Source organism: Ammospiza nelsoni, chromosome 11 (genome assembly GCF_027579445.1).
Source record: "Ammospiza nelsoni isolate bAmmNel1 chromosome 11, bAmmNel1.pri, whole genome shotgun sequence".
In the NCBI taxonomy this organism is placed as follows: domain Eukaryota; kingdom Metazoa; phylum Chordata; class Aves; order Passeriformes; family Passerellidae; genus Ammospiza; species Ammospiza nelsoni.
In genome coordinates this window covers 13,779,488-13,805,114 of record NC_080643.1, presented here as the reverse complement: position 1 = coordinate 13,805,114, position 25,627 = coordinate 13,779,488, and the positions used below count along the sequence as shown (strand labels likewise).

The 25,627-nt window shown below is 36.7% G+C and overlaps 1 protein-coding gene across 1 annotated transcript in view; it reads left to right on the top strand.

The window, feature by feature from the left end:
- The window catches only part of CACNA1D (calcium voltage-gated channel subunit alpha1 D), a 169,443-nt gene that overhangs the window by 50,388 nt on the left and 93,428 nt on the right, over positions 1–25,627 (top strand). Inside the window, exons 4-7 of the mRNA XM_059480355.1 lie at positions 11,748–11,887; positions 15,607–15,749; positions 17,153–17,305; positions 18,099–18,295. Of these exons, the coding sequence (XP_059336338.1) occupies positions 11,748–11,887; positions 15,607–15,749; positions 17,153–17,305; positions 18,099–18,295 (633 nt within the window). The remainder of the gene's footprint in view (positions 1–11,747; positions 11,888–15,606; positions 15,750–17,152; positions 17,306–18,098; positions 18,296–25,627) is intronic.

Sequence of the window (25,627 nt, the reverse complement as noted above, 5' to 3'; positions counted from 1 at the left end):
TGTGAGTGTTTCAGTGGTCATTTTAAAAACCAATATGCAGTATTAAGTGTCTCCCATATGTCATCAGCTTTCAGGCCATTAAGGTACAAAGATTTGTATTTTAGTTACACTCACTGAAGTAGAATCAAATAATTTTTAGAGCTGTCTTCAAATCACTGAAACAGTGGGAGACTAATAGAATTTTCAGTTCAGCTCTTCAGGCTGTGAAATATCTTTACTTAGGCAATCAAATTACCTTGAATCCTGTGTCCAGCTTTGGCCCCCTCATTTCAAAAGGAGATTGAGGCATTGGAGTGTGTCCAAAGAAGGCCAGTGAAGCTGGGGAAGGGTCTAGAAGTCCTACAAGAAGCAGCTGAGGTTGTTTAGTCTGGAGAAAAGGAGGCTCAGGGGTCCTTCCCACTCTGTACAACTCCCTTAGAAGAGATTGTTGTCCTCTACCAAATCTCAACAGAAAGGACAAGATGAAATGGCCATTTAATTGTGTCAGGAAAGGTTCCCATTAAATATTAGGGGAAAAAAACCACTGTTTTTTTTCCCCTAATAAAGGGTGGTTATGCTTTGGAAGAGGCTACTCAGGGAGGTGGTGGAGAGACATCTGGAAGGTGTTCAAGAGACATCTGGAAGTGGCACTTGGGGATATGGTGCAGGGGTGATTATGATGGTGGTGAGTTGATATTTGTACCAGGTGATCTTAAAGGTCTCTTCCAACCTTGATGATTCCATGACCTTCAGTAAATGTATGGTTTTTAAATTATATGCATATAACTGAAAGAGAAAAAAAAAATTCGTTTTTGGCTCTTGGTCTCTGGCATTTTTATCTGATCAAAATAATGTTTTTTTTTTTTCTTGCCTATTTGAAGGTTCTTTAGGAGAGAAAGCCTAATTTTTCTAAAAGGGAGGTAATGGATCTTGTTTCATGTAATTACTTTGAAGAACAATGTTTGTACATGTGTTTTACATGTGCTTCCACTGAATAGATGGGTGAAAAAGTCCCAGGGACTAAGGCATTCTATGTCAGGTGGAAAGCAGTTTTATAGGTGGAAGAAAAGCAAGTGTTGGTGTATTCAAACTGTCTTATAGTCATAACAGAAGTGAACTTGAAGCAGTGACAGAGCACTTAGGAATATATTGTTGTGGACAGTGAGTTCTCTGGAAATCAAAACTGATATTCCAGATAGGGGAAAAAATTAAAACAGGCTTAGATGCAGTTCAGATGGGAATAATAATAAAATAATCTTCTTGATCAAGTGCTCTGTGTGGAGAAGTGGAAAATGAAATAAGACATTCAGAACCTAAATACATCTCCTGGGATGCCAAATGGTATGGGAATGAAAGGAAGAAAATGATTTTGCATTGTAACTTAGAGATTACAAAGATGCACTTAGAAGCATTTGCAGAATCTGGAATTGTAATTGTAGCAGGCACTGGAGGGACCATAAATTATGTTGGCTACATTCCACAAGATAGAGGGAAAACGGATTCATCCATAAAGAAACAAGAAATGTGGCTTTAGGGCAGGCAGACTCATATTTTACTTTCTATCAGGAGTTGAAGATTTTTATCACTAAGGTTTGATCTGCAGATCAGAGGAAATGAACAAAAATTTTTCCTGCTTTATTCAGGTGTATCAGTTGTTTCCACTGTGCCAAGTTTTCCTGATACCTTAGTAGTGGATGTCAGTAGCATTCCATGGCTTTCTTTATTTCAATATTGGTACATTTAGGGTTACTTTTAATGCTTTTCTACCATGGTTAGAATGAAGAAAACAGAAAAGCTTCATGGTGGTGCTATTAGCAGAGAAACCATCTAAATGCTGACTTTTTAATGGATTTTCATAAGGATTGGATCAGTGTTGTACCTGAGCACTGCTGAAATTAAAGCTGGTATATCATGGGTCATGTTTGTAGACTGGATACAAATTGCTGGTTTCGCTGTGCTATTTTTTAAACTTTTCTTGCAACGCCTCTATATTTATAGAGAGCCATTCCACCTTTTAATATTTCTTGTCCAAGAGCTCTGTGTTTGCAGTGGAGCAAAGGTCTTCCATTGAATACTGTCATGGCAAAAGAGCACATTTCCCTTGCGTTTTCTCCACAGATTCTCATTTTCTTTGTTGTTATGGAACAGCCAGAGCAATCTAATCCTCAGATGTGCGATGAAAATGTTTCTATGTTCACTTAGCCTTGTGTTCAAGATGGAAGAATTTAGAGGGCTTTCCTTTCATAATTATCCAAATACTTAGTGGATACATAAAATGGGAATATTCCTGCATTTTATTGCTGCAGGGAAATACCAATTTCTATAGCCAAATTACATTTCTCATGTCTGGAATTTACAATGAGATAGTCTTTCAAAACAAAGTCTTTTATTAATGTGTTATTTAATTTTTTGACTATGAAATAAATTCTTTATTAAAGAGTTACCTCAAGCATGTGGCTCAAAAACTACCACAGGAGAAGAAAACTGCAAAGGACAACTTGTTCAGGAACTGAGACACTCAAAGATAAAGTTGTGTTTTAACGTTTTCATGGCTACTGCAGACCATTCTCCTGTCAGTTTGGATAAATGCATTTTTTTGGTTCCCCACATTGTTGTTCTGGGCAGCATCTACCAGGAATATTCTATCCTGTCTTCTCTTTTAGTTGAAAATGTATTTCATCAGCAACATTGCTGTTGACATTTCTGTAGTTTATGGCTTCTAGTGCTCTGGCAGGTTGTGTGCTCATAAATAATGCAGTCTTTCCAGATTTGTTGGAGTGATTTTTAGTGCAGTACTTTGTTTTACCTGTTAAGAAATATATAGAGTAAATCAAAGTCTATCTAAGGAGTTAAGAAATTCTTTCTAAAAGAAAATAGTTGTGAAGAGGTCATAGAATGAGCAGCATGTAGTCCTCAAAGAGGCATTAGATATTTCACACTGGAACTTATTTAGCAATCAAACCTTCCTCTCAGTATGGAATCATCATTTTCACATCATGTATTGCATTCAGTGTCTTCTGTATGAAATTCTAGTGCTGAGCTGATGTTAGGATGTATTAAGAAGGAGTCAGAACTAAATACAAATTTCTCTGAAGAAATTTCTTAACACTGTTATACCAATATAAGGGATTCACATTCTCTAGTGCTTTTAAAGCTCTTGAATTTTTTAAAAATAATATTTTAATTCTGTAGCCAGTCCTGATACAGATAGCCAGTCTTGGTAGTGAAAGTTGACTACCGTCCAAAAGCAGAGGTTTGAACAAAATATTCTTGGTGCTGCTGTTTTGCAGGGGCAATAGTAGACCACAAGTGTAGGATGTAGCTCACAGATTGACCACTGGTCTGGGGGTCTTCTGTTTCAAACTTGAGAAGGATGATTAGAAAATTTCCAATAAAGTACCAGGCCTAACCATGTCCTCCCTTTGTATTCACCTCAAGGTCAGAGAAGGACATGGGGTATATAGTGTATTTGAGTTTTTGAAAACCTTGTTGGTGGGAAATGGTCAGACCATTTCCACTGTGATAAAAACCAACCAACAAAGAAACCTCACAAAACCAAACAAATGAAACAAACTCAAACCAAACCTCACCAAATGAAATTATTGAGCCTTATATAATGCAAATTTCTACCCTACTAAAGGTGTTTAGGAAAACAAACTGTGTCATTGTGTATGTTCTTAACAAATCATTCTGTAGTTCTTAAATTGACAAAAGCAAAGAGCTGATGGAGTCATATATCTGGCAGATTAATGAGTAAAGCATTGTGATGAAGTTATTCTATCAGTTTTGTCCAGTTCTTTTGTAATGAAAGTGGAAATTAGATTTGCAGTTAGATGAATAAATCAAGGGAAAAAACACCTACTCAAGGAATGTCATTGTTCTGTTTCCTGGCTGACACTACCAGTGCAGAACAGAACTACAGGCCCAATCTGTTCTCCATATTGTTTTAATGTTTCATTTTATTTCTTTTTTTTTTTACAGAAAGTCCTTGACATTCTTAAAACACAGCACTGGATCATTATAGAGCTGTGAATGAATAAGTAACACACAAAAAACCCTGACCTGTTTGGTCTTCTTTCTTTCCATTTTGGATGCCATATTCCTTCAGAGCCACTTGGAATTGTCGCTCTGTTGGGACATACTCCTGCTTTGGCAGCTCACCTACAGAAAAGCTGAGTGCAGAGTGACCAGGACTGGTGTGAGAGCCACTCCTGTGCATTTCAGAATTGTGTTGACCAAAGAATGAATTAAATGGGTTTGAAAACCAGGGAAAAAATGGGCATTGTTTGTGGATAGGTTTAAATTCAGGCTATTGCAGCATCACCAGAGTAGTTAAGTTTTTGTGACATCTGAAAGTTTTTATGGCAGCATTTTAAGAAACATATAAGTGGTATCAATATGTGCTTTTGAAGTGTGGTTAGAAAAAACATACAGGAACACCTCACACAGGAGTATTTTTAAAGCAGATCTCTTTTTTCATCTGTTTCATAGTGAAATGCCAAATAATTGCAGTTTGATGTGGTTGGTGAAATTTTGGTCTGTAGTTTTCTCTTTTAAGGAAAAATAATTTTTGTAGCTTTTGGAGATGGGTTTTTTTTAACCTACCTTGCACTAAATTCAATAGAGGATTTAATACTGTCATTGCTCCCGCCTGTTTTCTACTCATAGGTTTCTGCATAGTCAGAATGAATTTATAAGGATTACAAAATTCTCTTGATTTCTAAATGTTCAGAATTTTAATATGTTCTCTAAAGTATCTGAGACCTACTAATATTCTCATACCCTGGTTTCTGTCCAAAACCTGGTGTCTTCTAAACAAAGAAAATTGATAGTAGGTGTTAATGTATATTTAACATTAGTGCTGTTTTATGATTAGATGTAGGTTTAATTCACCACTTGACACTGATTCTATTCAACTATGTAAGGAAAATGATGAGGCCATGTGCCAGTATACACAAATATTCTCTTCTACTTATTGTGCTGGCCTTGTTTTCCTGAATGTCATCAGTTAGATGGGGGCAGAAAGACACCCAAGTAAATTGGATTTTATTCCAGGTATATTCTTTGTTGCTTAGTTGGCCAGCTTTCATTTGTGCAATTCTTTGTGCCCAATCTTCAAGTGGTTTTAGGACTGAAGCTCACATGTTTCTGCCTGCTGGCATTTCTACAACCTACCTTTTGCACCCTGCAAGAATGCAATTGTTGTCAAGTGATTGGTTTGTTTGTGGGCCCTTTCTTGATAATTTTTAAGTAGATGGTCAATTTGCAGGAGTTCAGTTTTGCTGTTGGTTATTTATGATCAAATTTTCAAAACCACGCCATTTGTCTCATTTCTTCACAGCAATAGAAGCAGAAGGGCTGTCTGTGCCTCTGTGAGGGTATGCAAGGCAGTGCCAATAGTGGATTTAATAATTATGTACACACAGAGTGGATGTCTGTTGTTTTCCCCAGCTGTTGCTCAGCAAAGCTCTGAATTACCTGTCCCAGAGCAGATCTCTGACTAAATATAAAGGAGGAAAAAACCAAAGAGGTTGGATTTCTATTTATGGACTGAAAATACTTAACATGTAGTAAATTGAACTTTTACATGAATAAAACCAATGTGGCTCCACACAGAAGCCTGTATTATGTATGAAAAATTCTAATTTGGATGCAACATTTTTCTCTCTGCAGAAATGGTTATTTACAGAGTAGAGGTGTTTACATCTCCATTATTGTATTACAACATAAAGTGCAAAATACATATGAGAAGCAGTTACACTCAAAGATGAAATGCAGGTCTACACATTTGGAGGAAGTGATTGCAGGAAATAATGAAAAAAGTAATCAGTGTTAAATATGCTCTGCTTATTCCTCTACCTCTGGCCGCCAGAACCCGTCAGATGAAAGGAAAACTAAAACTGTTTTTGAAGCTTGAGGTTCTATTTCAGTGATGTAAGTTATTCAAATGCTCCTTCAGACTACATTGATAAAAAGGGACTTAAAGAAACTTAATTGAAGTTAATTTTAATTATGCCTCAGTGTATAGCTTGCACATCCATTTTGTTCCTTTGCTGTGCTCAGTGTCAGAGATATTCTTATTCTCTGTTCCTGCAAACACAAATGCCTGCTTGAGATTTGGGGGGTGCAACTGTTGTTAACTGTGAGCAGACCATGGGATTGTGAATCCTCAGTTCAAAAAAGATGAAAGGATTCTGTGCTCTCTTTGAAAGCAGTAAAAATGTTGAATGAGATTTGTTGCTTGGCAGTGGTACCAGGAATGTGAAATCCTGTTCATTTAATATTGAACTGGTGTAAGAATGTTCTTGCTGTGTAATACCTGCTTATTTCTACTCCTGAGTATGGAGTTTGTACTTGGTGTTGACTTTCAAGTGTCAGCCTTGCCATGAGATGCACCCGCCTGAAATTCCAGAGCATCTGGGTCTGCAGCAATGTGATGGTGTCCTGTAAAGCCCCTCAAAAGGCTGGAGATGTTTCTGGGCCTGATGCCAAATTCCTGCCCAGTCTTGCCCTGGATTTTACATGTGTTCAATGTATTCAAACATAAAAGGTCTCATGTACATGAAATGTGCTCTTGAAGGATGGAAACAAGGTCTATTGCCCAGGCCTCTATTAAAGGAGTACAGTTTTGTGAACATAATGGTATTTTCTATAGTTGCTGTAGAGCAAACCTGCACTTACAAGGACAGTAATGCAGCCATCTGACAAAGTAGAGAGCAGTGATTGCATTCAGTGGGTCAGGACTGATGAGGGTGGTGAAACATGGTTTATTTGGATCTATCAGGACAAGAATCCTTACAACATGTTTTTCAAACTCTCCCTCCTTGTTTGTTGTTATGTATCTAAAGGCACAGTTAATCCAATAGTTATCTGAATTGTTGAGAGATAAATAATTCCAATTCTTCTAATGAATAGAGAGCAATTTCCATGTCTAATCTTGGTAGTACGTTACTTTTAAAGTTGATGAAATAAAGGCAAGAATATGGATTTCTTTCTGCCAGGTGTATGGATTCCATTTGTGTTTCATTTTTTGTATTGGAAAACTGCTATAACATTTTTTCACATGTGGGAATAAATAGGTTTATTTTCCTATTGTTGATTGTTACTTGTGCTGCATGTCAGAGAGGATTTTCAGAGGAATACAGCTATACAAAATGAAAAATGAAATAATTATATTTTAAAATTCAAAACTCAAGTTACTTTTCTGTCTTGTAGATAGTGTGTTTTTCCAGTGCCAGAACTTGAAAAAATGGCTGATTGTCAAAAAGATAAATGGCTTTATATGTGTTGTCCAAACATCAGTCACACAACTTATTAAACAACATCTGATTTTATTTTTTTGTTTTTGATCCCTAAAACAATAATGTCAAAGTATTTTGTGTTGTGTCTAAGCTTCAGAAAGTTGATCAGTCTGTTTAACTTGCTTACATTGAGTCACTTTATCTGCTAAGCAGTTTTTACTCTGATGCATATTTGTTACTCTGGATGCAAAAATATATTTCTTCAGTTAAGAAATAATTCCCATCTCTGATGCTGAGGGAATAGAAGTTTTAATATAGTAAGACTTAATTACCTAGCATAATAGATTAAGGTTTTGAAAATTAATGACTTCTGATTTTGAAACCATTATCTTGTGAAACATCTTAACGTAAATGCAGAATTTTGGTGTGTCACCTTCTGACATGTAACTGTAGCTTTGCATATTTCTTTCTGAGATTTTGAAATAATGAAGATAATAAATGATGACTAATGTACACCATCTGGCTGTGGTGGGGGAAAAAAAGATTTCCTGAGCAACAGGGTTTCTGCTAAGCTGATTTACTTAAAATAAGAAAGCAAATGCTTCCTTTTTTTTTTTTTCTCTTTTTTTCCTTTTCCCTTTTTTTTTTTTTTGTGAGAAAATGAGGATCTAATGATGGCACCTAAACTCATAGGGTAAGAGTGGCCTTTGTTTTGTGATTCATGATCAATACCAAAGGCAAACTGCATGGATTCCATCAGAAGGGCAGTTTATTTTATCAGTCCTGTTGCATCATATATTCAGAAAAAGATTGCTGAGACTTGAAGATTTCGAGCAGCATTAACCAAAGTGTCAGACAGCCTTGCTGGAATCAGCTGCCTGTGAGGAGAGATGACCTAGCTTTATCAAATCAGTGAACAAACAGCTATTAATCTATACAGCCTCAGGATTAGATCCTTCAGAACGCAGACATATTGTTGTGCTCCATATATTCTTTAGGTTTACAGCTGTCACTTTTTTCTGCTAATTTGATCATGCAGTGTAGAAATAAATGCAATAATAGATGTTAGAAATTATGTGCAAATTCTGCAATAATCTCTGCAGTTTCTTAGAACCAAACCTGCCTTCTTGGTTTCTTTTAATAGATTATCTTTTGCAAGCACTCCATACGTACTCTTAGGTATTTCCTTATTATTTTGTTTAGCTGTCTACTTTTTTAGTGTACCTACTGCCATTTTGAATGAAGTGTTCATTTAAAGATATCAACTAAATTGAACAAAATATAATTTTACCACTGTGGAGAAAAGAGTCCAGATAAATGTACGCATCATATAGTTCTAAAATTGCAGTCTTGAGTCCGTATTTTGAATTTATCTCTTACTTTTTTAGTTTTATTTTTCCAAACCAACCCTGCCTCTGCAACTCTTTCATGGATACTGAAAATTGAGTGTTATTTACTCTGAGTAGTGGTTGCTTAAGCTCTGGATGTACAAGGTGATGTGTGGCCTACAGATGCATCAGGGCTGCAGAGGCAAAAATTGATGTTCATGGTGACCAGCAAGAAATTATCCACGTGAAAGAAGAGCCCACCAGAACCTTCCTGAGGCTGAGCAGGTTGTCAAATGTGCAGTTTGTGTGAGAACATCTGTTGGGTGCCTATTTATTAAAGAGCCAAACAGACTGTGAGGAAAGCACAGCCTGTACTTTGTGTGCTAACTGTGGGGCCAAGTCATTCATCTGGCCTCTGTGGAAGACACAAGTTGTGCTTTGAAAATAAATAAATAAATAGAGTGTGTGAGAGCATGAAAGGGAGGAAAGCAGGAAGGAAGGGAAAATGAAACAGTGAAGTTATGGAATTGGTCTGATTTAAATGAGTACATATTTAAATTGATGTGCAACTTCCAGGTCCTTTCTCAGCCCGTATTGGTGTGGGATTATTTAAGCCAAGGTGCAGCACTTCCCATTTTTCCTTGCTGAGATTTCATGTGGCTTCTGTTGGTGCAGCTCTCAAAGTTTCTTATGATCCATCTGAGAAGTGACACACACTGATCTTGAGCCCATTGGAGGGTTTAAAAATGAGATTGTCCTACATTCCATATGGCTCTATGGAATGTTTGCAATACTGTTTAGGAAACAATAAAAACTCCTGCTTCCATAAAAGAGATGAGATAAACAGGATGGAGACCAATACTATTTTTCAAGAATGGATGAGAAATGATAGGGCAGAGTTGTTCAGATTTGAACTGTCCCATTAAAATGAGCTGCAGGGCTGTGTGACATTAACAAAAGTTTTGTAACTTTAGCACTGGGGCTGGTGTTTAGCCCAGAGAGCAGAAAAACATTGGAATATTTTTGAAGGGGAGCACTGAAGAGCAAAGATGGTTTTTAGGATGGAACTGGTACTTTAATGGAGGGAGTTAAATTACATGGTTGCCTATAAAACTCTGGACTTAGGGACGCATGAGGTTATTTTAGCTCAGAAGGTCCCATCCAGTCCTGCATTCTGTGTTCCTTTTAAGAAAAGAAGCTATTGAAATTTGGCATAAATGAAACACGTATTTTGTCTTACTTTTTTTTTTACTACTATGATTTTGATATATATTTTGCCCATGGCAAATGACAACTGTAATATTTTTGTCCTTCTTATGTTTTCCTACATTATTTATCTTCCTATATCTTAGCTGCAAATTTAGCTGTATGTAGGGAGACAGAAATAGCTGTTATTGTGGAATGTGTGTGTGGTAGGATTTGTTGTATTTAAACATCTCTGAGTGTGTTTCTTAGGAATGCTGATAATTCATATTATTGTAATCTCAGTGGTGTTCTCTGGCCAAAGAGATCAGATGGATTTTGGTGCACAAGACCTTGATATTTCTTGTGTGAGGCCACTTCACTCTTGTTATCTTGCAGCTGTCCTGGCTGATTGGTGATAAATTGATGGGTAAGTGGGAGGGACAATTTTGAAAGAAGTATTAGGAAGCTTGAGGACAAGGAGGTTTCACTGGGCTGGAAGATCTCACCCAAAATGGAAAGTAGCTGAGGAGCCTGGGATGAAGCTCCCCAGTGTTCATGAAGTGTAATCAAAAGAGGAGAGGGGGAAAAAGGCAGGGGTGCAGGGCTGAGCTGAGCAGGAGAGGAGATCCAGGAATCCTTGTTTCGCAATGAGAGTGCCTGACCTGCCCCAGTGACCCCAGGTGCTGCTTGCTGCAGGTAAAGGCCTGGAAAGGAGTTTATTGACCAGCCTGTGCCTCTATTAAATCACCAGTGTCAGATTTATAAATGGAAATACCACATCCTATACATTACCATCCTAAGTGGCCTCTTTGGCAGCAAGAGAAATCTAGCTGCCCAAATGAAAGATTCGCACATAAGAATATCAAGATCTTTGTTTAAGTTGCAAATGATTAAGGTTTGATTTTTCCTTTGGTTGTGTATGAGAGTGCCAAGCTGTGTCACAAATAAGGAATGTGTATTTTTTCATGTAACAAATAAAGATAATGTATTTTTGTGTGTAATGTTGGTGTTCTGTTTGAGTAATGATAGTAGAAGATGGTAATCCTGCCTGAGCAGTTACAGTCATGTAATGAACCTTGTATGTGATAAATGAGCAACATCATGTGTTCCTGAACAAGTTTAAAAAATGAATCATACTCTTTGTGCATTTTATTCTTGGCTGTAGTATTTGAGTAGCAACAGATAACGAAACAAAATGTTATAGAAAATAATGAAATGATCATGTCTGAAGGTAAAAAGAACAGTTGTTAACTGCTCTGTTTTGATAGTGGTGACTTCTTCAATTTACCAAGTCAAGCATGCTAATAATGTTTTTGGGGGTTTCTTCTTTCTAGAGTATCTAGTTAGCTAAGAAAAGATATTCAGTATATAGCTCTAAAATAAAAATTTTTGTAAAATGCAGAAACTAATGGCATTAAAAAAAACCATGAAGTCTGATGTTGGAGCTTCAATGATACAAGGTGGTGGTACAGTACCTTAAAATTTCTTCACACATAATAGGGTATTTTAAAAAAAATTCTGGTAATGTGGAAGGGAGAATAAGTGAATGCAAGCTTCCATATCAAGATTAAAAAGTTGCAAGACAGTGTAAAATTAAATATTAAACAATTAAAACTTTTTTAATAGTGAAAGGAAGTGTACCACTGCTTACCTTTCAAGGATATTTCCAGGGCTCTGTTCTACAGCATTTTCTGGTTATAATGAATGCAGAGAATCCTATTGACCTGGATGGGACTCTTTGCTTAAGCAAAGGTACAGTATGCTTAAATGTTTGCAGAAACTGCTTTTTTTCCTCTCACAGAATGTGAAAACAAGAAAACCTTGTGCAATTATGTAATTATAACCTTGTCAGTACAGGTATAATTAAGTGTTATGCAATTAAAACCTGTGAAATAAACTGCCATGAACGTATTTCCTTAGTCCTGATCAGTACTCACTTGTTGCAAATTGTCAATAGTAAAAAGAGCTGTTACATTTCTTGTCTTTCATTGTACTTTTTTTTTGTCTTCTACAGGAAAAAGTAGAATATGCCTTCCTGATAATTTTTACAGTTGAAACATTTTTGAAGATTATAGCATATGGATTATTATTACACCCCAATGCATATGTTAGAAATGGATGGAATTTATTGGATTTTGTAATAGTAATAGTAGGGTAAGTAGCTTATCTTCCATTATAAAAATATTTAAACTTTTATTTACAGTGAGTTAAGTATAGGCCTGCTTGGCTGTGAGTAGCAGCCTATGCTGGATTTCTTTCTTTGGAATAAAAGAATGAACTGAGTAAAAAAAAAAGTTAAAAAGTCCTAAAATTTTCAGTGCTATACCTGGCTACAGACTGTATTGCATTTATAAGTTCCCAGAGAATTCTGAGTCCTGCTGGAGATTTCCAGAGTTGTTTTTCAGAAGCTTTTCCATCTGATTTTTCCAAGGTAAACTGGTGTCTTTCCCAATGTTGATCTCTTAAGGGCTGCATCTTGTTATTTAATGTATTTGTTTAACCCTTCACTGCAGTCATGTGGAATGACTTCACAAAGACCTCTGGGAGGACCCACATGTTTCAAAGTGGAGAAGAGTAGTTGGGGGGACAGAATTAACAGTGGTTCCTTGATATTCCCAAAATCTGAGTAAAATTGGGTGCTACATGTCAGCCCCAAGATATATATATATATGATTTTGATTTGCCTGGAGTTGAATGTATGTTAAAAATGCTTTTTTTTTTTTCTTTACCCTGTGCACCTTGCTGTACCAGGAAACCTTGCAGAGTTTGTTCTTTGCCCCAGAGAAGGGGCTCTTGGGCCTTATGCAGGTTCAGAGGAGTGGAACTTACATTATGCACCTACTTATTGATAAATTATTTTTGTGTCAGCAACTCGATGTCAGTGGCTGTGCTACTTCATTAGATCCTAGCTTCAGCTATCTAGGGAATAATCTTGATGTATATTCACCAATTTCTTAAATGTTTTGAAGATTGTGTTAAACAGTTGTTTAACCAGTACTGCAAATTTTGTTTGCTAAAAGTAAGCATCATCCAGAACATGGAGAACATTATCCACATATAACTTTGTGTGTTGTAGCAAACATGACCTTGGCTTGCAGTATGCAATTCTAATTTCATTTTAAAATTCAAACCATATCAAGGGTTGCCTGTATTTGAAAAGGCTCAGAAATTAGAATGTGTGCTGCTTTTAAGTTGTTACTGCATTAAGGGAAAGAAAGAGTTGCTAACTAAAGGAATGTATGGTAAAGCATTGTTAAATTTGGGAAAGTACTGTGAATATAAGAATGCCTGATTTGTAACTATTTGATTATGAGATACTGAATGTTACTGAGAAGGTGGTATTTGGGCCAGTCCTTTGGCATGCAGGCAGATTTGGTCCAGGACTAAAGTTTGTGTATAAATAGATCCTTCATCAGGTCAGGTCATTCTCAACAGATTGGTCCCTGTGCCTGAAGGGGAAGCTTGGTGGGCAGGTTGGAGATTGTCACACACAGCTCTGCTCCCTTGCCAAGCAGTCCCTTGAATAGACCTCTTCCCTTTTGTCAAGTGACCACAGAGTTACAGTAACCCTGGAGCAGTCTAATTAACATGACCTCTATCTTTGGCTGTGTCCTAAATACATGATAACTAAAAAATTTTCCACTAAAACACTCTTTATTGGAGGCTAAATGGAGTTAGGTCAGATGCTCACACCGAATTTGTTAAAAATACGAATAAAAAAGGACTAAATCTTATCAAATGCCTAAAATATCACAGTAAGATTAAGTCCTAATTTAAATCCAGAAGTTGGGAATTTAAACTCTTGTGCAGGTTGTCAGCAGCGTGCCTGTAAGACGAGGTGGACCTTTCCTCACATGTCACGAGCTGGCATAATTTTGAGCAAGGTTTTTGTTCTTTCAGTAAGAACACAACCTGCATGATTAAGCAAGCATGAGTCCCATTTATTTAATTAATACATAGTAGTAGAGTGAAAAATTGATTTTCATATATAACCCAAGGTGGATATGGAACCACTTCTGGACCTGATTCTATTTGACTAGCTTCAATGGGAAATTTCATTGCTTGAAAGAGCTGCCATGATGTCCTATATTGAATGTATTGAAATTTGCTTTCTCAGCAGAGACTGCAGCCAGTCCAATTCCATTAATCTTAATTATACCTAAAGAAATCTCTACAAGCAAAAGGGAAACACATATAGAGATGGTTTTAAAATCAAATCTTAATTAAACCTTTAAACTTTGATAAACTGTAGAGGAATATGAGTGTAAATTTCAATAAAACAGATCAATAGTTTTATACCTTAATGGCTTTTTAGGAATGACATATGTCCTGGTTTCAGCTGGACAACACAAAATGACAGAGCTGTAGACAGAGCTGTGAATGTGATGCTTTCTATTCTTTGTCACTTCTCTCTGTAACCCATCAGAGTATGAATTACTCTGAGTAGTCTGCCCACCTGCATGGTCTCTCATGTAATTTCCATTGATTTCTGTGGAAGAATAAGGTCCTGGTAGAGAAAGCTTTCATAGCACCTGCCCATGCCCTTTAATTTTCTGAATGTTGTATGAACTGACAGCTGAGAGGTTCTCTGAATTCAGGACTTGATTCAGAAGCCTTTTTAATAACATCTGTCTTTGAGCACAAATAGTCACTCTTGAAATCACTGAGGTGTTAGTTTTCCTGCACTTATGCTTCCACTAAATTCTAGGGCTGAATCAGGACCTGGTGTTGGATATCTGAGTTTGGTGAACAGTATGTGAGCTGCTGATGTTCCCTTTAACATCGGGGGAGTCTTTGGGGCTGAGTTTTTCTCTGGAGCAGAATGAAGCAGTCTAGGGATGGGTATGGACTGATGTGGGTCAGCTGCTTACTGGGGGAGGGTAAAGCCTGCAATAATCCAGTTTAGGCACCCTATTAAATAATATATGATTTCAGGCAACTATCCAGCGTGACAGAGTTCTTAACCAGAGTTGTGAAAACTTTTCATGACCAAACTAAAACCCTTCACATTTCAGGCATCCTTTACAAGTGTGAAACATTTTTCATGATTGCAAGACTCTATTGACTTGATAATCCTTTCAGGAGAAGTGCAGCTCTGCAACTACAGTCTCTGTGCAAAGGATAACACAGTTTGTGTGGTCTAGTGGCAGTCTAGAAACCCATGCATCTGAGATGGAGCTCCAAACTAAAATAAAGCTAAGATTAATTTGCATTTCAAGAACATGCATCACTTTAAATTGCTGCTAAAAGTGGGAAAACAAAATAAAAGTCTTGTCTTGCAAACTGTTCTAATGAATGACTAATTCATTTCTGCAGGGAAAAAATACAATATAATAAATGAGCCATCTGGGAACGTATTTTTCCTCAGAGGTATTATGTGTAAAAAACAAATCTTTTTGGTGTTATTAAATGATGAACTAATTATTTTTAAAATATTCATTTTCTGCTGACTGTATATAGAATATTGTACTGCTGTGCCACTTAGAGTTCATATATTCCACCAAAATTAAACCAGATGGTTTTAGTTATTATCTATTTCTTCTTCTAAAGGGAAGATTAATTCTCCAAATGTTAAAGCTAAAATGTTTGAACAAAAATGGAAAAGCAGCTTCATCTATTTAAAAATAGCAAACTGTATATATAAGCTGAATGCTAAATTATTGGAAACTGTGTGATCCTCATTCTCTAGAGGGATTATAAAGTCTTGCACTTCATAGCTGTGTCTGTCATGATTTAATGTGTAAATATACCTCTCAGTCTGACATCTGAACAGCTTTACAGAATGATCTGCACTTCAACTAATTTCCAAAGTAATATCTTTGACTGCGTGGTAAAGAGATAGTGATGACCTTACCTTTCATCTCATTTTCTAGATTATTTAGTGTAATATTGGAACAATTAACCAAAGAAACAGACGGTGGCAGCCACTCAGGTGGCAAACCCGGTGGCTTTGATGTCAAAGCCCTAAGAGCCTTTCGTGTACTGCGACCTCTCCGACTCGTATCAGGAGTGCCCAGTAAGCTCTGCTCTCTGTATTTCCTTTATTTCTCTTTATTGCAGTCAGGAATGTGGCTGCTCTCATTGTTGAACTGTCTCCTTCCAGGCACTACAGACATGAGATGGGATAAAGCTGAGTTTTTGTTATCTGGCTATGTATACAAAGTGAATTTCAAGATGAGTGATACTCTATTTCAAGTTGAACAAGGGATTGTGAATTCAGTCAGTGTATGATCTCCTTACACAGTTCAGTAAGCAGACAGGGGAATACACTTCCTTTTTAGAAGCTTTATATAAAAAGTAAATTACATGTTAAAATGCAAATACCCCAGAAAATTAAATTTAGATTTTTTTTTTTTAATTCTAAACCCCTGCATCTGAAAGTGTAGCTGGTCTTAAAATAGTTTATATGTTGGTAAGTGTGTGCCAGAGCACATTACACATTTTGTGTTTCCTGCCCTCTCCAATGCACATGAATGCCTTCTGTTTATCTAGCAGAGCTAAGAGATAAATTAGGAAACTTAAAAAGTAGAGCAATATTGTTTAAGAAAGCAATTGAATTTTCTGATATTTCCTGTTTTCTTTGAATGCTCTATTAATTATTGGAGTAATTTGGGCTATAGAAGGTTCACGACTTCCAGTTCAGCTCTTTCCAAGGCATTCAGAGGAAGAAAGCTGATTCTGTGTTTAATATATTGTGGACTGTTACATGGAAATGATTGATTTTTGGCAAAAGGGCTTCGGTGTGGACAGAAGCAGTCCTATGAAATGTCAGAGAGGAAGTCTATCAACATAAAAAAGAGGCATATTTTATTCTCATTGGTACTGTGGCAGCTTCATTAATCTGGGATTAGATCATCTTGGTAAAGCCAAAAGTTGGATAAATATTTAATTGAAAAAAAGAAAATGGAGCAGTTTTGAAAGGGATAAATGATGTACAAATAGATTTGTTCAGATTAAGAATGTGTTTTCCCAGTTAACTATATTTTTCTCCCAGAATAAGAAGACAGTTCTACAATTGGCTGAGTGCACATTTTCTCAGAACTTGCTGCAAAGTTTTTGTTTTAGCACAGAACTTCTTCAATGTCATATAAATGACTTACAGGCACACACTGACTAAGTGACCTTTTTTATAAAAGCACCCACAGATTCTTGTGACACATTTCAAGCACTGACTTCTATGATATAAACTTTATTAACAGAGGAACTAATTAGACAGAAAGTTTTAGATTCTTATGAAGATTTTTATGTTAAAGGAGCATTTTGTGGTTCTGGGTAATAGATATTTTTAAAAAATCTGATTATTGCTGCATGTCTGTATCATTGAATCCTAATAATATGTAATAAAATTTGATAGAATAAGATGCAGAAATATGAGTCATATCTTGTATCCTATTTTTATTTATTTATTTATTTTTTTAGGTTTACAAGTTGTCCTGAACTCCATTATAAAAGCCATGGTCCCCCTCCTCCATATTGCCCTTTTGGTATTGTTTGTAATCATAATCTATGCTATTATAGGATTGGAACTTTTTATTGGAAAAATGCACAAATCTTGTTTTCTTATTGATTCAGGTAAGTCATTATACTGTTGATTAAAATAAGGGTTTGATGATGTTTTCTTTTAAATCTGTGGGATTTCAGTTTGAAGTAGAACTAGGGGCCAAAGCACTTAAACTGTTGTTACCCCAGTTTACACTGGTTCACAATTTTAGGTACAGTGCATTAAATGAAAAAAAAAAACCCTCAATACCAAAGCCACCAAAAAATCAAACTACTTAGAGACTAGACCATGTTCTGAATAGGTTTTAAGTTCTCTTATGCGTTGCTTAAGTAAATATAAGGGTGACTACTTTTAAGGGACAAATCCAGATTGTGGCAGTGTAGTGAGGAGTGGAGAGCAGTGTTCAGATGAAATAATGAAGTGGAAGTGTGTGTTGTGGGAGAACTTTGTAAGAGTGAAGCCATCTTAACTGGTGGCTAAAGGTGCTTTTCTTTCTGCTAAGGAATGAAGGTAACTTTGTATAGTAATTAGATGCACTTTTCCTTAGTAGTCCATGTGTTGGTGCAAAGTGCCTTGAAGTGAAGTAGCAGCAGTAAAGAGGAAAAAACAATCAGCGTGAGGAGCTTTTAAATGATGTATTATTACATTGTGCTTCTTTCCACTCCTTAATCATTTTTATTAACCTGTTCTTGAGGTTGTAAGGCCAGATCTGAATGCGACTAAAATCTCCAAAGCTCTGATGTGTTGCCTTTCTCAGCATGAAATCTGGATTTATCCCACAGCAACGTTGCTATTTCTTCATGGGAAGGGGTAACTCCTGAAAGCTTGAGGACTCAGATTTGTGACTTTTGGGTGCTTTTGCAGATATTCTAGTTGAAGATGATCCAGCACCTTGTGCATTCTCAGGGAACGGCCGTCAGTGCGTCATGAACGGCACCGAATGTAAGGGTGGATGGGTTGGACCCAACGGAGGCATAACCAACTTTGACAACTTTGCATTTGCAATGCTGACTGTGTTCCAGTGTATAACCATGGAGGGATGGACTGATGTGCTCTACTGGGTGAGTTCATAAATCACTGAGCTTTGTGTGCTTTTAAACAAGCTTCTCTGTTCTAGTGGGCATTGAGCTGTGTTTCACAGCACCATCAACAGGAAATCTTGGTGAGTTTTGCAGACACAAACTCAGCTGCATACTTGTTTCAGTCACAGCCTGTTACTGGGTTCCTCAGGCTATAAGGACATTTTAGAAACAAATTTATTCATTGCTTATTTGAGGTTTTTTTTTCCTATTCCATTTGGATAAATGTAAAAGTACATTTATGTCCTTTGGACCAGCTTTTTTTTTTGTGTGAGCCTACAGATATTAAGTATGTCTTCACTGATTAGGCTTAAGAGCTCTCTTTTTGCAGTATTTGTGCAGAATTTTTTACCATGTTAACATAAATTAGAACAAAGCAAGCTCTCAACTGACATTGCTTGTCATGGGGACTGAAAATCATGTTCACCATTCAGAAATTACAGATTTACAGGAACTATGGCCCTGATATCATCTCCATGGAAGCAGCAAAAGGTATTCAAAAACCTAACTCCCTAAATCCTCACATTTAAATGATCCTTTGGTGTAAGATATGGTGCTTCTAGAGCCTTGCAACATCTACAATCAGCTGGATACAGACTGGGAACTGAAGGATAGAGGAAAATGAACATACAGATTTTTAAAAGAGTAAAGTCACCTAAAACCAAAGATAGACATTTTTCTGCTTAACCGCATTCCACTCTAAGTGACATGGCATTGTTCTGTGAATCTTGGAGTATCTCAATATCTGATGTGATTTGTCCAAGGGCATTCAAGAAGTCTGTGACAGAACCTTCCACAGGTGCTGAACACCAGTGAGAATATTCTGCACTACATGGTACTCAGCAGGGAGTCTTTGCTGCTATTAGGACCTTACTAAAAACCACAATTCTCACAGGTCAAATGTTAGAAGATATGTATGGAAAAAGAAACACAGTTACTGGTAAGGATCACTGTTAGCAAGCTGTTAAAAAGGATTATCTCAAGGAGTATCTTAGTGGAACTTTAGGTGTTGTTGCTAAGAGCAGCTCTCTTTGTGAGTTTGTTGAAGTTTGTCAGGCCAAGTGGGATTATTTACTAACTGTGCATTGATTGTGGACTACTGGGCACATTTAATAATGTGGTATTACCCAGTAAATGAGCACATGATTTGATGTGAAATCAGGGTGAAATAAACTGTTGCTAAAACACATAGCACAGACTGTAGTCTCAGATAAAATCTGTGATACTGAAGTATAGAATATGGATATGTTTTTAAGAGAATATCACTGTTAAAGATAATTAAGAAGGTAAAATGACATTCTTTTAGGATTGAAAGAAAAAAAATGGGCAACTATGAATATTGTCTTCCACTGCCTGTTATCAGTTACAAAACTGGTTAGAAACACAAACCTTCAACACTAATGAGTAACAATCATGTATGGTTACACATAGGCCTTTGCATGATTTCCCATTGTAAAGGTTTTTCAGTTCCTTGTAATTTGCACTCCAGCTCTCTCTAATTTACTAGGACACTGTGTGAATGTAGAATTAGCATTTCTTTATGGTTTGTGTTCATGGTGATGGCAGTTATTTTAATTCTTCCTGAAAAGGGAAGGTGTGCCATGGTTATCTAGGAAAAATTACACCTTTAATATCTTTTGAGGCAAAAGTATACCCACATTTCAGGAGCTGATAATTCCTCCAACTTTTTTCAAAGCAAATGAATATAAAAGCTTTGACGAGTTGCTGTATTTAGAATGCAATTGTTACAAAACATACAGAAACAATTTAAGTTGAGTGTCTCAGAATGAAATAATTTTTTCCCCTGGGATTTAATGCCCTAATTAATCTGCTGCCCTTTGCAGAGTCTTCAATGACAGCAGAAAAAATAAAATCATTAAGGTGGGATGTTGAGTGTTTTCAGGATCAGGCAAAATGAAAAGTATAAGAAAATTATAAACAATCGATAACTGCATGAATTTTTTTTGCTTCTTTCTCTATAAGGAGTTTCCACTGTAGAAAGTATTTGCAGGTACAGAGGTGTCATTTTTCATTTTATTACAAATGATACTGGGATTGTTAGACAGCGAAGCAAATATTTATTGACCTAGTGAAGCTGAAGTAGATTTGGCTAAAAATTGGAAAAGATTTAATTTGAAAATTGTAAAAGCATTAGGGGGATACTTAATTGTAATTGAAGAATCTGAGGAAGCCATTTTAGCTCGATGTGCGTGGGGTTTGTGGGTTGTTTTTCACTTAGAACTCTGTTATTAATTCACAGACTGAATGAGTTCTATACAAAACAAATAAAACCAAACCCCCAAATATTAGAAACTGCACAAAATTCTCATTTTTCATTTGGTCACTGGGGGAACAGTGAAATAAATTTATGTATGCTTCTCTTGGTAGCAGGTGTAATGTGAGTGGGTGAAATCTGTGCAATATTTTGCATCGTGTTAAGTGGCATTCTGTCAGCAAGGATGACAGCTGAAAATGACAGCTTCCAACAGCCCTCACTGGCACAGCTTGTTATCACCTGGTTAATGACAGTAAACTGCTTGGAAAATTCTCCAGGCACCAATAATGGTTTTTCTCTTGTGCATATCTATTGTGAGTCAAGGCCTTGAGCACCCTTCAGATCATGATGACTCACGTGGGCATCCTGCTGCTCACCAGTTTGCATCCCATCCCATATGTCCTACTGGGTTTTAGTGTCTTCATCTGGCCTCTTCTCTCTAACTCACTTGTAACTCACTGCATTACATGGTTTGTCCAAAAAAATTGTGACTCCTTAGTGCCAAGGTTTGAATTGAGAGGTTAAGGAGTGCTGTCCTTGTTCTCAGCAGCCAGTGCATCATGTATGCTCCCAAATTGTGTTTGTGGCTGCTCATCTGTTTGTGTTCTCCATTTCTATTTGGGACCATGTTTATTCCCATTCATGGTCCTTTCTGTTTGCTCTGGAGCCCTCACTGGAGGTTTATGTTTTTGTTTTGGATCCAAGGTGCAGTCCTTGTTATCAGCCAAGTGGCAGCCTCTGTGTGCCCAAGTTTTTAACACTCTGGCTGACATTCTAAAGCTGAGAGCATAGTACTCTCTGCCTCATTTCCAATTTGTGCTAGCAAGCTCTCAGGAATTACAGAACTTGAATCTGCATTTGCATATCTGGCTCCAGATTTTTCCCATGCCTTTGAAGCATCTTGATGTATAATCTCCTAATGGCAAACACATATTTTGTAAATTGCTTTTTATTTTTAGCTGCTTCACTTGATACATGGGAGCACAGATAATAAGCAGTGATACTTGCCAGCAAAACCCCCAATTTTCCCATGAGCACCAAAATGATCACATTTAATTCTTCTTGTTTTCACCATAGTGAAGTTGACTTACTACACTTGAATAATCCAAGTCTAGCTTGAATGAGAGACAGTCAGGGCCTCAGAGAAACAAAGAGGATGCTTCAAAGTTGCTTCAAAGATAGGACAAATGTATTAGTGGCTACTGAATTTTGCTAGGTTAATTTAATGGCCAGATACTGCATCACTAACCACAATTTTAAAGCTCCTCAGTTTTCTAATACTTGTCTAGAACTCTTCAGATTGATCTGAAGATTTCTGAGATTGAAGCACTCGAGCTAAAATTGCTAAATAATGGTACACCGATGTCTTACATGGTTTTGCCTATTAATACACCTACTGATATGTTAAAAAGATATTCTGTAAAGGATTCTTATTTAAAATACTCAGATCATTACTTGAAATGTCTAGGCAATCTAAAATATACCTAAAACTTTATATAAAGTTTAAGGAAAGAGATGGCAGGTTTTTTTAAATATACCTTTTACTGATATGTCAATGTTAAAAAACTGTTAGTACTTTTTGCTAATAACATATATTATCATCAAAGAAATTGTTCCTCTGCTTTTATAACAAAAAAGGGTGCAGTTAGGCACCTCTCTCCTGTTTAAGAAATTGAGCTTTAAATCCTCCAATATACTCCTTGAAACATTTTAGAACATCTGAAAAAAGTCCATTATTTCTGTAACACAGACTGTTCAGGCTGCACTGCACTCTTGTGTATGTCTGCATGCACTTTTGCACAAGTGTCTGCACAGCTAGTGTATTAATGTCAATCAGATCAGGTCAGGAGCTCAATCTCTACTCCTTTTAGAATTCTTCTATTCAAGAATATTTAAGGGTGGAATCAGATATAGTGTACTTGAAATCAGCTGATGTGCAGCCAGAGATATTTCCTAAACACAAACAAATGTTTTACAAATACATATCACACAAGAAAATCCCTTGGCTCGTGCACAAAATGTATAAATAGTCTAGAAACTAAAAAACTACAAAATATGTTTCAAGTATTATCAAAACTGTCATCAGAGTGCTGGCAAGGAATCTCCTAAAAATATCTTTCCAAAAATATGACCAAGAGTCAAATAAGCAATAATAGTCTAGAACTTTGAATTGAATGATTTAATAAGTGGGAATCAACTACTTATGGTGATTTAAGCCATGTTAGTCCCATTCCACCTGCAGAAAGAAAAGGCATGTTCCTGCCTCCAAGCAATATTTGTCAGCAATGAATTTCAGCTTATTGTCTGAGAGAAGTCAAAGAATGCTTCACAGCTTTTTTCCATTTGTAAATCAGTTGCAGATATTTAGCAATGTAAAAACTGTGGGGAATTGTGCCTGAAAAATCTTAGATAATACTCCTGCCTTTTCCTCTTATGTACTTAGGGAAAGCTTAGTGCTGTTCTGCTGGCATTGCTCAGCACCACTCACAGGTCATCTGAGGGAGGCTCTGGAGTGAAACAAGTCAGCTCATCCCCAAAGGCATCCATGTGCTGCTTGCACAGAGCTCCCAGCCCTCCGTGACCACATAGCAGAAAGTTAACGCATGATGTGCAGCTGGAGACAGAGTGATAGAAATTTTGACTGACAGCATTAATAAAGTGCATAAATCTCCCTAAAGAGCCAGGGATTGCAGGCAGAAATTTTTCTGTTTGAGTGTTAACTACTTGAATCTGGTTTCATGTTAAAATCAAGATTAACCTCCCTCCCTGCCTTTTACGTAATGATTTGTACTAATTGCTTTTTTATATTCTCTTGTTATTAAAAGCTCTGAATCATCCAGTTTTGGATTGCAAAGAGACAGGACTTAATTTCAGAAAGAGAAAAAAGAGAATGATCAAAATCAGACATGCAAACAGAACTACCGAGCCAAGGAATGTACAGATTAAAAGTTTGCATTAGGATCTAAAAGGAGGTGACTTATAAGTATCTCACACATATATATATGGTTATAGTATAATTTTTTTCCAATTAGCATCTTAACACAAAGACCCCACCAGAGGAGGATTTTAAACTAACTCACAGGGAAATATCTTTCCCATGAAGTGAACTTGATTGACTTTGACAAGATATCTGGTATCTCAGCCTCAGCTGACTGCTGACCTGTACTGCAGTCAAAACGTGGAACTAATTTCTTGTCACAGATCATTGCAAATACTAAGAAGAACCTATTATTTCTCCCCAGAAATTTTAAATAAAACTGGGTCAAAACTGGATGGGAAATAGAGGCTAAACTTGGGGTAGTGCTAAGAACTCCACTAGTCCATCAGCTAGAGTTTCCTCCAAAATCTTTGCCACAAGAAGCCAACAATTATTTTATAACAATCCTAGTTCCCAGTCTGTCCCAGGAAAACAATTTAGTAGATAAATTTAGATCTTCCTGAGTATTGAGGCTTTGCTTGTTGATGCTACATAAACAAAGGTAACAATTTTATATAATCTACCTGAAGAGTAAATGCATTGTATTTGTATTTTTTGTGTCCAGTATATAGGAAATATTAAACACATCCAATTTTTGTATAATGTATGGTATACATACAGGTGGAATAGCAGATGCCAAAAGAAAGGTGCTTAATAGAGAACACCTGTGTAGATGTTAGAAACTTCTCATTTTCATACGTGATAACTAACTCTTAAAAAAATAAACACATTGTTAATCACATTTGTTACTTAATTTTAGTAGTTTTTTGAGCCCTTAGACTTAACAAGGAAATCAATGCATAGATTTTATAAATTTTTGTGAAATTCGTTTGGGCAATACAGGTAAATAGGTAAAAGCACTAACAAATTAATCTGAAATTAACATGCTGCCATTCATGAGAAGAGTCAAACACTTGGATTTTGTTATATCTGGAATACAGATTTTGTTAACCTGGTAGTGCTCAACAGCAAACTTTCTCTGGGTTACTGTTTTGTAGAGGTAGCACTCTTCATGTTGTTATGGTTCTGTCCATCTGCTCTGCAGATTAAGCAGGGATGCATAATTATCTGAAAAAGATAAAACAATTTCTTAACAGTCACATTTGAAAAAGATAAAACAATTTCTTAACAGTCACATTTGACATCTTGGCTTTCCTTGGCACAATGACTTGATTTCCGCCCAGCCCCTCCTCCCAGTTAATGACAGTAAGCTGATTAATGGAATGCCACTAACAGGAATTAGCTAAAATAGTCTTAGATAGAATTCAGTGTCTGAATGAAAGACCTGCATCTAAACTCATTTCCATGCAATCATAGTAAAAATTTATAAATCATGTTTTGAAGAGTAAATGCTTTATGGAAATACCAAAATGTTATAATTCATTTGTTAAGAATGGATGAAACCAACAGAAGGAAGAAAATGAGGTCTGTTCAGCTTGGTCAAATTAATTAAGCTGAAGCAGTGTCTTCCAAGTTGAGGTTTAACTTGAGAGGATCACCTAGATGTGTCCTGTATGTAATTGCACAGTACAGTTTGAGAGTCCAAATTTAAGAGGTGATTAAGCAATTATGAGGCTCTCTATGCCCGGTGACAATTTTACACTTCTCAATGGGATCTCTTTCTCTGTAGGCCCTACCTTGCTGCCTGTGCCATGGAACTCTTATTTTTGCAGGTGTTGCTGATCTGAAATGCTTAACAAAGGGTGATCTCAGTGCACACCCCACCAGTGCATCTCCATATTCTGTGTCAGAAGCACAAAAAAGGGCTGAGTCTGTCCAAGCAGGACAGTGCCAGGGAAATCTGTGCTTTGACTCCAGAACACTGAATATAAAATTCCATATAAATCAACCTGGAGGGTGCTGTGCTTCAAGCACAGCCTGTTTTAAGTCAGCTTTAAGTTAACTCAAATTCAGCCAAGAATAACTCAGGACAAAACCTTTGAAGCCAGGCAGCTTTGAAGAGCTCTCTGCTGTGCTCTTCACTGGGTAGAATAAATAGACTGATCTGGGGTTTTGTGAACCTCCCTTCCAGGCTTCCAAGAATGCAGGGATAGTCCCACTT